Genomic DNA, 12,895 nt, shown 5'->3' on the forward strand with positions numbered 1-12,895 from the left:
GGAATTTCCCTCAGAATAGTAAATAACAGAAATACCTGTATTATTATCAGCACTCACAATTTCCTTATTTAGTCCATCTAAGGTTCATGCAGAGGTACAGTCTGAGAACTTAGATACCCCATACCTGTATTAAGAAGACTGTTGAAGCAGTCTGATTAATGCACACATTATCAGGGCTGACTGACAGATATCAGCTCCATACATGAGATTACGGTTGTTTATCGATATGAAAAATGTATTTTTGCAGTCCAGTTTCCTTTGGAAGTAAAATTATATGGCTTCTGGATTTTTCCTGCTTCAGTTTTTTTTTACCTAAATGAAGATGACCGTGTCCCATCTTCATCAGTCTAACACTTAAAAGCAGGTAAAGAGAGGATCTAATCCATCCCCAGACATACTTACAGGTGGTCCTCGGGGTCCTATAAAGCCAGGGAGTCCTGGGCTGCCTGTTTCTCCTTTATTTCCTTTGGGACCCTTAGGAAAGAAATGAGACAGACACTAGCAGCCCTTTCCCCAACACCTCTTTCCCAGGGCATTCATTTACAGATATACTGGAACTGGGAAATTTCACTTTAGCAGCAGGACTCTCGAAACTGACAAGGAAGAACAAAGTATTTTAGAAAAGCAGGCTGCAGGCACCATGGTTGTGTTATTAACAAGCTACACAGGGTCCCTGGGAGAAGACAAAAAGGAAGGGACAATTACGGCAGAGGCAGGAGTCGTGTTCCGTGGTTGTTGTGGTACCACATGGCTTATGAGGGGGTGTTGAGAGCAGAAATGCTGGAATGGGTGATGACAGGGAAACAGCACAGGTGGTCATACTGCTCACATCTGAGAATACAACCAACAGACACTTACAGGGCTTCTCCTCTGCCTTTATTTCCAGGCTCAATTTATAAAATGTCTGTCTTTCACTTATCTCTTGTGATATTCAGTCAAACTGTCCCTTTTTCCTTACAGATCAGGGCAGTTTAAATAACAGTTCATGACACAGAACCATGTCATGCACATTTCTGGTTTTAACTCTTATTTTAACCTTTGCTTTCACAAATTTGTCCCCTACATTTTCAGTTCAGAACATAGCCCTTTTTCTTCTTAGAGTAAAACTTGTGCAAAGTGAGCACCAATGAGCCTGACAAGAACAAAGCACATGGATTTGGGGTGTGCAAATTGCCCTGGAGACTTCAGGGGCTGGACTGTGTTGCTGTGTGTGAGCTTAAGCATGAGCACTGCGAATTGTGATGGGCACTGTCAAACAGCAAATGCAAAAGGAGAAAGTTCCTGATAGGTTTTACCTTGTGATTACAAGTCAGCAATGTTGAAGGTGGAAAAAAAAATTCATCTTTATTACCATGATAACCTTCCTCACATCTCCTTTTTTTCAAAATAGAAATATAAAATATTGGCTTGTCACACTACACGGTGAATTAGTACATTTCAAAATAAATGGATTTATGTACAGCATGAGGATATACTTCCCATAATAACCTTTATGAAAAGGAGAGGATTCATTTTAATGACAGAGAAAGATAATGATGAGATGACTGTCTGTTCTGCTGACCAACACTGTCTCATTGTTTCCCCTTCCTCATCCATCTGACTTTATCCTTTTTCAATCTCCTATGTTATTTTTGGACTCTAAATCCTCTGGAGCAAAAGCTGCTGTGGTGCTGTTTGTGCAGGAAGCTGCCCAGTGAGTCCCTGGGTCACATCGTATAGGTATTGTGATAACACTGTGATGATTAAAATAATAATCCCCACTTGGCATTCACAAGGCATCCCAAAGCCACAGTGACCTGATAAAGACCCAGAAGGTAAAAAAGCAGTGATAGGAATTGAGAACAGGGGTAGGTTTAACGAAAAGAAGAAAAGAAGTTTGAAAAGGCAAGAGCAAGGATCCATGGGGCAAGAAGCAATGGCAGCGGTCCCAGGAAGGTAAGAAGAGCTTATGTCAAGGACAAAAAAGCATGTGGCACTTATTGTTTGATGCCGAAGGGCTGTCAGACTGCAGCACCCTGTCCCACCTCCCCACACAGAAAGGTGGTATTTGCTTCTCTGAGACATCTCTGCAGATGCTTGATCAGGGCACAAGTCTGTGGCGAGGCTGGAGTGGCTTTATGGCATTGCAAGGGTCACAAAGAGAGAAGTCCTGCTGCAGCTTTTCACATTCCTCCTGCTCTGCCTTTGTTTCCCTACTAATCCAACAGTCCAGCAAGCTGTACTGTCTCCACGGGCAAAGAGAGGGAAGAGCCCTGCATTGCGATAGATGCTACTGGGCACAAAGGAATATTTGCATGGATTTGCTGAATTCTGGACGATTTTCAGCATCACAACAGAGTAAAAAAAAAAACAGATACAACAACCAAACCACCAGTTCCTCACTGTCCTTCTTACAGCTCTTCATTTCCAAGCTGTTCTTCCCCACAGGATGGCCTCAGGGGAGTTTCATTCTGCTTTCTGATCTTGGTTTACTGCCCACTGTCTGCTCTTTCCCCAAGTGCCTGTGAGGATTTTTTTGCTGCCACTATTCCTCAATGGCAGCCTGCCAGCTCCCTGAGGCCCTCTCCTTCCTTGTGACAACTCTCTGCTGGCTGCACGCTCCCTGCTTGGCAAAATTAAATCTACTGGTTAAGATGAGGCATGTCAATCTTTTTTCCATGCTAGGCAATCAATCATTTCCATTTGCTGTGAACACTTAACTTTCACTGGGAAAAGTGATGACCCAGCTAGCATCTCAATTCCAGGACTGTAGCCAAACCCCCTTCAAAGTTGTGGCCAGACAGTGATTTTCAGATCACCCATCTTCAGACACGGAAGCCTCAGGGATGGTAATCAGCTACACATAATCCATTCTGCCTACACTTCATCAGTGACCTCTCCTGGCTGCACAAATTTCCCTTTGTGGTACTTACTGGGATACCTGCTGGGCCAGGTTCTCCTGCAGATCCAGGCAATCCATTCTTGCCCTGTGTCAAAAGGAAAAAAATTAGTGATGTAATGCATGCTAAAACTAGAAATATCCAGCTACACCTACATCAGCAGGGATTTCTTTAGTGTTGTTCAGTCTCCTCTCCTGACAGACTGTGAAGTATCTTATTTCTAACTGACCTCACAGCTTTTGCATCCCGGATTGCATGGCTGATCTCAGGACAAAAACTGAGATGTGGACCCAAATCCGCAGGCCTGAGGAGGACCAAACCAGCACTTCTCCTCCTCCTTTCCTTCACCCTTGTCTTTCTCATATGTAGCATCCTTCTGGATGGATGGAGCCACCTCCTCTGGCTGCTCCAAGTCACCAGTGTTCAAACAAGACTCTTCTTAATCATCTCAGGCTTCCCCTTTCTTGGGGAATGGAGAGAAACACTTGTTCTAAAGCTTTGAGGTATTTGATACTTACCTGACACCAGACAATTCAGAATGAACCAAATCATCCTTTAAAAAGACCTGTTTCTCACTGCTCCTTAGGAAAGCAGCTGAGCTGATCATCTACAAAGTTTGGTGAGATGAAGTTTTACACTCTTCTTCTCTCAACTCACCGTGCAGAGGTGTTTTTCCCTGCATTGGAGTTGACCATAAAGACCAGCCCTTGTACTGTCAATATTAAAAATCATGCCTCACACTCCTTTTTAGATAAAAAACAAAGAAGAGGAAGAACGAGAGAAACTGATACTTGGCCCTCCAACATACAAAATCCCAAGTATCTCTTCTCCAAAGAAGAATATGGCCTGGAGTTAGGATAATTTCCATCTCTTCAAGTATTTTCACTCACTGCTAATGTTGTGCAGGGGCATGACATGATAGTGAGTGATGCCAGAAGTACAGGAATAATGAGATGAATTATGAGGTAGACACAGGAGGTATCCATATGTTCTTACAGTCTAATCCAAACCCCAACCCCCCAGCTTGGAGGGACCTGCTGCTCCAGCTCCTGGCATTGCTAAGTCAGCATTTTTCCCAGATCAAGACATAGACTCTCTTTCACTACCAGGTCTTCTGAGAAGGAAAGGAACTCACTCACTGCAACACACTAAAGGTGTGCCATGGTTCAGCAACAGAGATCTCGATTCAGATTTGATAAGGATTAATTTCTAAGACAGAATTTTAAACCCCATGAAATTAATGAAAGTAATTTCTGAGACATCCTAAAGGAGACATTTTGAAATGTCAAATAGATTTCTATTTCTCCACTGAAGCTGTAATAAAATTGTACAGCTGAATAGTATCACAACTGGACCCCCATGTAACTCAACCCAGGCACCCACAGTGAGTGTCTATCTTTGAAAACTGAGACCATGTGAGAAGTGAGCAGGATCCCAGAGGCAGGACTGAAATATGAGTATTTCTGGCTCTGCAATCCTGACAGAATCCATTGAACTGTTCTTCCCACTGAGTCAGCAACCATCAGTTCCTTGCACTATTATAAGTCTTCATCAGTTTCTAGCAATATCATTCCTAATTGTCTTTCTGAAAGGCAAAGTGTTTTAATCAAACATCATCTCAATCTTCCTAAACTCTCTTCTTTCAAGCCAGAGTTCGGGACTGCAGAACATTCCCACCACAAACAATGCTCCATCCCTGGAATTTTTCAAGGCTGGGCTGGATGGGGCTCTGAACAACCTGGTCTAGTGGGTGGCATCCCTTTCCATGGCAAGGGATTAGAACTACATTATCTTTAATGTTCCTTCTAATCCAAACCATCCTATGAACTATAATGTACCTCTAGAAATGGCTTATCAGAAGAGAAAACTCACCGGCTGCCCTCGGAGTCCTCGAGGGCCCTGTGGTCCTATGGGACCAGGATCACCCTGAAAGGAAGAGAAGCATTCTGGTGACATGGATGCAAGTGAACATTTTAAAATATTCCTGCTAAATTACATTGTTCACACATTAGAGGAAACAGAATTAAAGGAGTCTCACTGCCCCCTTTCAGTTATTTATGAGGAAGACCAACTCTTCGAATTTTAAACACCTACCACTAAATGCAGCCTGATTACAGGCAGAAACCATTTCTATCAGGTTATTATCAGATTATCTTAAAGCTGTATTTCTTAGGGACAGAGATTCTCTGATATTTCTCAAGAACTGACAAGTCTGTTCTCTCTCCAGGGCGGCTTCAGAGCTGCTTCCATCTTCTCCAAGGGGTTCCTTTAGGTCTGCCTTACATTTTGCTTTGTAGGGTACCATTTACAGCACACCAGTTTCCAGTGACACAAGGGGGTGCAATTGAGAAGCCACGTCTCCAGATCCCATGGCAGTGGCACATCAGCTGCTCGGAGCATTGCTCAGTAGCTGCTGCAGGATCCCACATCAGCTGCGCCCTCCCAGGACTTTGTTATATGACTGCACTTGACAGTAATCATGCCAGAGGAACTGTTAGTACCATCTTTCCTTCCTCTCAGCAGCAGCAACTTATTCCATAGGTATTTCACAGACTTCAGTGGAGCGACAAACTCAGTCAGGTGTGGCAAAGGAAGCGTGACAGAGGCTGGCCTGGTGGGACCTGCAGAGCGAAGCACTGCTCAGAGATGGGTGCCAGAAGGCAGGTCCATGGCTACCAAGCACAGCCTGGGTTTCACACAATGCTGCTTTCTCTACTTACCCAAAGATACATCTGACATTTTAGTGTCAGCAGCTGAGTAGTGACAAAGGCCCTCCAATTCTTTGTTTTCCCTAATGATCTTTGCACAAATCATTCCCTGCAGTAATTCACCCTTTATTGCAGTTTCTGCAGCTGTTTCAGGTCAGGGTCACTGTGAATTAAAATTTTCATTTGTCACAGAGAAGGAGATTAATTTCTGCTCAAAATGGTGCACTTACATCCTTCCCTGGTGGCCCCTCACGACCAGCAGGACCTGTCACACCTGGCTCCCCCTGCAATTCAGCAAAAAAGGGAAGAGAGATCAGCTCGAGGTCAAATTCAGACCAGTATCACCACTATAAGTGGTATGGGGTTTCTGCAACTTGTGACTAAGCTCAGTGAAAACTTTTTTAAAGGCAGCAAGAGCCTTGTTCATCTTAGATGACATGAAGCTTATAAAAATAACTCAGAAATATCTCCTGTAAGTGATGCACAAGGCAGTGCTCTGCTTTCCAGCAGATTATTTGCTACTGCTACTTTCAGGCACTGAAAACCACCAACACATTCATGATGCAGAAGGTGTCATAATGAGGAAGAGATCAGAACTCCAGCACTGGATTTTTCACATAAGCTTCTGCAAGCAGAGAATTTTATTGCCCTGTAAAAAAGGCAGAATTAGGTAGAAGAACATTCAGTTTTGTATTCCCCCTTCTACACCAAGGACCTCCAAACAGAATGGAGAACAACTTTTCATGCAGGACTTGAGGCTTGGGTTTTATGATCCACAGGTAACTAAGTCAAAGGGACATTTCTATTCACTTTTCTGTAAGTTTTGTACTTGAACTTATTTGCACTTCTTCAGCATTTGTGGAGGAGAGCTAGTACGTGTCCAACAAGTGCAGTAGAGTTCCTCACTTAGCCAGCATTTTTACCAGAAGGATGTGGTATGGAGGCATCCTTGAGGCTTCTTCAAAAAGGACTGTCTCAAAGGGAGCATCAGAGGATTCAGTTCTACCAGCTGCCTCACCTTCCCCAGAACTAGAAGCTCAGCAGAGGGAATGAAGAGAGCTGCTGTCATTTTTGCGCCATAGATGTGGCCCATGGAATCATAGTGGAAAACAGGCACATGAAACACTGCCATCATTTTTACCTACTGCCTCAGAAAGGGCAACTCCACACAATCTTTCTCCAAAGGATCGTGCATGAGGTATCGGTTACTTACCCGGGGACCTGGCGGACCTGTATCTCCTCTCTGTCCTTTGAAACCCTATACAAGGGAATGAAATCAATAATTATCCATCACCCTGATGCATGAAACATTTAAGAAAACTCTAGCTTGAATGTTTATTTAATAATCTTTCCAGTTTTGCTAAAGCTTACTGGGGATTGGTCAGCATGGAGCAGCTGCGTCCCAGGGAGTAATGAGGCAGGGCCACATCACAGGAAAAGCTTTCCATAGCTCCTTACACTGTAAAGCCAAGGCTCTGGTCTGTGTATCCCTGGTGTGACCAGCCAATATATTATTTAACCCTAAATTTTACTATCCCCACTCTTTCAGAGGACATGTAACAGAGAACACGAGGGTTACAGCTGTGACTTCTGGTAGAGAGGTGTAATGAGGCTACATGCTTTAATTTCTAGGTAAGGGATTTAATCTTCTCCAAGTGTGAAGAATTCAGAAATGTCTGTGTTCTACTTTTGTTGCTTATTTAAGTATTTATTTAGTCACAATACCATGACTGTTTATATGTTTGCATCAGTAAAGAACCTTATCTGCCTAAGAAATGCTCCTTGACTACAGTGCAGGGGGTTGAGTGGGTGGAACCATTCAGAGCAGCACCCACCGGTAATCCTCTGGCACCCTCCCGGCCTGGGAGCCCTTGTTCTCCAGGCTTTCCCTGTGGGAAAAAATAATGTTCACGTTAGAGAGAGCCCCAGGTCTGTCTCTCTGCTGTAGAAGACTTCCCACTCCTCTCCCTTAGACATAACATCACTGAGAACTGTGATTGCCCAGGGTTTGTTCAGCAGTGCTGGAGTCTGAGTTTGCAAGGAGAACAGCAGTGACAGAAATTCCCAAACACACCTCAACCTGCACTGTCACCTGCACTCTGAGGCTCTGAGGCATTTTACAGCTCTGGACTGGTATACATTTGCAGTGTCAGAGCTGCACCAACACCTAATCAGCACATGCAAAATCAACATCTGCACATAGAAATCGGGTGGTTTGGTGCAAACACAAACTGTCTGCAGCTGCTGTGACAAGCACTCCTCTACTCAGCAGTTGTCCTAATGCCTGGGAACTTGGCTCTTCCCAGAACCACTAAGTCCCATTTGACAAGTCACAGAAAGAGGACGGCAATGCCTGATACTTGAAGTATGTTCTTCATGTAACACACACAGTTGCAAGAAATAACATTCACTGCCAAATTCATTAGCATTTCCTTTTAGCTGAAAACTTCGTGGCACAGCTTTTTTCCCTCAGCAAATACAAGTATGGACCAAGTAGAGAAAATCAAATATAAACCCTCTAATTCTGGGCAACAGAACTGTCTCAGAGAAATCCAGAAAAAAGCTTCTTTAAAGACATCTCCTCTAAACTTTTTATGCCCCATAAACTTCTATCAAAAGGATGGATCACAATGTTTAATGTTAAAAGACAACCTTCCTTCTCTGCAGTGTTTAAGGCAGCTGTAAAAGTGGTGTCACTATGTTTTAGTGTATTTATGGTAGATGTAAAAGTAAAAGAACCCAGTTTCTTTTCAAGATTGCTCATGTGTCATGCTTATAAATCGCTCAAGACAATACAGTCCTTCTGGTGTTAGAAACAGATGTGCAAACAGGCTCCTTGTTCCCCCTAAGGAGTCCATAGATAGGCAGCTCCACAAACAACAACTGGATGCAGCTTCTGATTGCCTGAGCAAAACAGTTTTAAATTACATTACCGGCTCCCCCAGAGATCCTGGTTTGCCATCTTTGCCATCATTCCCAGCAATTCCCTGTTAAATGAAATGCAAAACAGGGTAAAAGGAAGCGATAAGGATGGTTGGTGGGGTTTTTGTCAGTGTGAAAGCTCTGCTCATCATGGCATGCTTGTTTGCCTAAACCTCCAAAGCCCTCCCTACATCCATAGCTCTGTTGTAAATCTCTTCCTGTCACACACCTGTGACAGCACAACCTGTTTCCCTTTCCAATATGGCAATATTTCCCTTTTCGCCAAGGTGAGCACTCCAACAATCTTAAATCAGGATTCTAAAACCAATTGTTATAAATCACTGTAATGCCATTATCTTCATTCAGGTAGGCTACTTTACAGTAGAACTATCTCTGGCTCTATCCTTATGACAGATTAAAAAACTCCCAAAATGTTGTACTATAACCTTTTCCAGAAGAGAGAAGTCTATGCCCAAGGTGGACTTGAACTAGAGTCAGTGCAAAGGAATCATTTTGTCTGTGGATTCAGATAAAGTTAATATCCCAGTCTCTGAATCCTTCTGCCCTCACACTGGAGTTATAAGTTGATTTTTTGCTCTGTATAAGAGTATTTCTTTCATTGAGGAGACAGGCAAAGAACAGACCTCGTTCACATTATAATTTACACTTTGCTTTAAAGAGATCAAATACAGCATCCACACTGTCCTGGACCAAGGACATTGCATCAGCATGACAGACATCATTACAGACCACACGTGGCTTTCAAAGCACCTCAGAAATGTCACCTCTTTGTTTTACACACCTGTGTGTGCATGAATAATTTAATGTACTGAATTAGAAGGAGCTTAACCACACTCACTGGAAGTCCAGGCAGCCCTGGTGGGCCCTGTGGACCTGGGGGACCATCCTTGCCCTGGAAGGAAAGAACAAACACCACGGGTCAGGCATGCTCCTGAGAGGCTTCTATCACATGAAGATTTATCATGACAGGGGACAACTGTGAGAAGGTGGTCTTGTGTCCCATGTCACAAAGTCTATGAGGTTCCCTTGAACTCCTTCTAGTTTAGATGTCCCTCTTTTCACATAAAAAATTCAGTATTATCTATGAGTTCCTACAAATTGAGAAAGCACTGAAATCACTGGTAATTTTTTCCTGAACTATATTTAATATTTCATCCTTAACTTCCTGGATGAGGTGTCCAGCCAGGAAGCAGATGTATATTTTATACCTTTGAAATGAGTAGTTACAAGAAGTGCCTCTCTGACCATCCCAAGAAGTCCCCTTACTCCACAGGACTGGACAATATCATCCCATGTCTTTCACAGCATCACAACCTTATCATCCTTTTGAAATGGAATTTCAGCTTTCCTGTCTATCTTTTCTCTGGCTTTTCTGCACAGAGTGTTCAATGATTTCATAATAGCCATATGAATGACCATCATTGTTCACTTATGATGAAGTTCAGGTTGTGAAACTGCTCTGCAAAATGCACCTTGTTCCTTAGGAAACCTTGCTCTAGAAATTCATCACAGAATGAGACAGTCTTAAACTGTTCCAACTCAACAGTGTATTCTTTAGGGAAGGTTAATTTTTAACTTTTCAAGCTGAAGTTAGCATCAATCAGATTACCTGTCTCTCCCAGGGTTTTCTGATGCATTACCATAAAGGAGCATCCGAAAATCCTTCAAATAAAACAGCAGTGCCAAAATTCTTTATGGGCTTCTCAAAGGTTGTATCTGTTACTGGTATTTTTGGTAGTGCCAGGAAACAGTGTCAGGCCTCAGAATCTAAGCAGTCTGTGCTATGATGTCCTTCAACAGGCTGCTGGTTATATTTTGATAATCCCCACACAGAGTTCAGATATTAGCCTTAGGTTATGAAGCATCCTAACATATTTAGTAATCCTGCTCTGGAGGCTGAGAGATGTTAATAGCAAGGACAGAACAGACAAGAGGTACAAAAATCTCCACGGAGGTCCTATGGACTGGATTATCCTCTGGATAATTTGGAGTTTCATTTGGTGAGTTTAAAAAGTGCTAGAACAGTAATCTGTGTTTATTTATGGAGGTTCTACTTGCAGGCTGAATATTTTGGGGAGCTTTCAAAGGACATTACATAGTTGCCAGCTCAGCTTTACTTCACAGACCTAAACATAGGTGATGCCATGGTGAAGCACAGAGCTTAGAGCTTACCATGTCTCCGGGGTTTCCTGCAGGTCCTATTGGTCCTGGCACCCCATCTGATCCCTAAACAAAATAAAGTAGAAACAACGTGAATAATTAACGTATTTTGTATGTTTGTCAACACATTCCCTACCATGGCTGGCATCTCTGGAGCTTTCTTTAATCACTCAGCTCAATATTCATTCCATTTTTTCATTCACCACTGAAAAGCAGTGCCAACCTCTGCACTCTATCAGCCTCCAAAGACAGAAATAGTCAGATATTTGAGTTCGCTCTTGGCTCTTCCTTCTGAAAATAGGGGACAAGTAGGAAAAAGCCAATCATGACAAAAATAACTCTGAAGAACAGCAACTACGGGAGAATAGAAATTATGAAGTGCACTCTGTGGCAGGCAAACTCCTGGAGCCACATGTCAATGCAGAAAGAAGGAAAAGTCAGCAAAAGCTGAAGAACAAAATTGTCTAGGGGACATCACATTTTGCTCTGTTTTGACAGGCTCAGTTTCACTTTGCACATTTCCTTTGGCTGTGAGTGTTCAGGAGGTCTCACAGGACAGTTTTAAGTGTTTTATTCCCACTGGTATAACTTTCTAGTTGTAGCAGTATTAGGTTAATAGAGACACAGCAAATGTGTCTGTTATTAACTTTCTCCTAAAATAATGCTCATGGGAACTCAAATGACCCATGAAGCAAGTCCACATGTTGTCCCAGCAGCGAAGCATCCAACGTCCTTTAGGCACTGCTACCATCTGAATATGGGATTTTAATCTAACCCCCCTTTTCTAACAGGTATGCCCTGTCATTTACTCAGTGCAATGTGAATTCAGGCTGTGCTGATGCCCAGAACAGATGACGGTGGCACATCCTCAGCACAGCAGAGCCAAACTGCACTGTAAGCAGCAATATGAGCAGTGATGACTTTGGGCAACGAAAGGTGGTTTGGAGAGAAAAGTCCTTCACTCAGAAAAAATCCCCAAACTTGAAGGGAGTAAAGTGGAGATATCACCAGCAGGAGAGCCAAGTGATTTCAGCCCTGATTCTCCACTGTCACCCTTTTTTTAAATACAAGAAGTCACAACTCTATTCATGGAGAGAGCAGAACTAAGAATGAAGAGGACTGTGATGGAGAGGGACATGTGTAAAAGGCCTTTTTATTCAAAAGTAACTTGCGTAACATGAAAAACGAGAAAATCCAGTCTCATACCACTGTGTAAAATTGAGAAGTAAAATGCTCTTAGATCTGTTAGTTCTAGACTAACAACTTATTCCACATACAGGAAAGCACCTATACATGTACTAAATAGTCCCTATGGAAGAGTTTTCATCATCTTTGTGTTGTATACAGAGAGTAACTGAAGCTTATAAACAATTTACAGAATGAGCTGAAGCAATCAGTGGAAAGTGGCCAATGTATTAAATAGAAATTACCATGAGTAGGGAACTCTAGCACACTCAGGGGATCATTAGGAACCCATTGGAAAATGCAAATTCAATGCACAGACAGATGGGAATGGTCCTTTCCAGCACATGGAGCTTGCAACATCCTTTGTTAGTAAGAAAACTACAGGACCATCTTTGCAACAGAGGAACTTACAGGTGGACCAGGGTTTCCAGGAGCCCCTGAGAAGCCAGGCATTCCAGGGTGGCCCTGCAGAATGAAAACAGAGACATTCTTTATGTATTAGTCACATATCTACTCGTATAAAAGTTAACTGGTGATTATTGTGAGGTAGCATCAAAATGAGTCAGTGAGCTGGTTGTAAGAAAATAAAGAACCATGGCTTTTTAAAGTGAAACCTTGGTTTTCAAAGCGTGCATTTCAGAAATAACATAGTTAATTTCAGGTGTACTTCTTTCAATGTTTATTTTAGTCAATGCTAATGGAAGATGAGAGCAGATATTGTGGAATTGCACAAGACAGGAGGTCAGTCAGGAAAACAAACCTGTTTAAAATGTCATACAAAAGTCATTGAAGAGGTGCTGATTTGCACCTTAAACCAGTGTCTCAGCCCTTGGCAAAATTAACTATGAAAGTTTGCTCTACTTTAAACCATTCTCATCTTTCCTATGGCATCTCAGTCCCTCCTCAAAGAGGTCCTCCTTACATTCATCATCTAAGACAAACAGAAACACTGTTTTTTTCAACCCAAAGACACCTGAACTCCTGGATATCATCCAGGGATTACCCAAGGAAATAAGTAAG

General features: G+C 42.6%; 1 protein-coding gene across 1 annotated transcript in view; it reads right to left on the reverse strand.

Annotated features, from left to right (window-relative positions):
- COL22A1 (collagen type XXII alpha 1 chain) overlaps positions 1-12,895 on the reverse strand; it is a gene marked incomplete at both ends in the record, with an annotated part of 202,859 nt that overhangs the window by 15,014 nt on the left and 174,950 nt on the right. Inside the window, 10 exons of the mRNA XM_082293334.1 lie at positions 403-474; positions 2,913-2,966; positions 4,752-4,805; positions 5,818-5,871; positions 6,801-6,845; positions 7,423-7,476; positions 8,521-8,574; positions 9,369-9,422; positions 10,703-10,756; positions 12,287-12,340. Coding sequence (XP_082149460.1) covers positions 403-474; positions 2,913-2,966; positions 4,752-4,805; positions 5,818-5,871; positions 6,801-6,845; positions 7,423-7,476; positions 8,521-8,574; positions 9,369-9,422; positions 10,703-10,756; positions 12,287-12,340 — 549 coding nt within the window. The remainder of the gene's footprint in view (positions 1-402; positions 475-2,912; positions 2,967-4,751; positions 4,806-5,817; positions 5,872-6,800; positions 6,846-7,422; positions 7,477-8,520; positions 8,575-9,368; positions 9,423-10,702; positions 10,757-12,286; positions 12,341-12,895) is intronic.

Source organism: Coloeus monedula (assembly GCF_965178545.1).
Source record: "Coloeus monedula genome assembly, chromosome: 1".
NCBI classification, from domain to species: domain Eukaryota; kingdom Metazoa; phylum Chordata; class Aves; order Passeriformes; family Corvidae; genus Coloeus; species Coloeus monedula.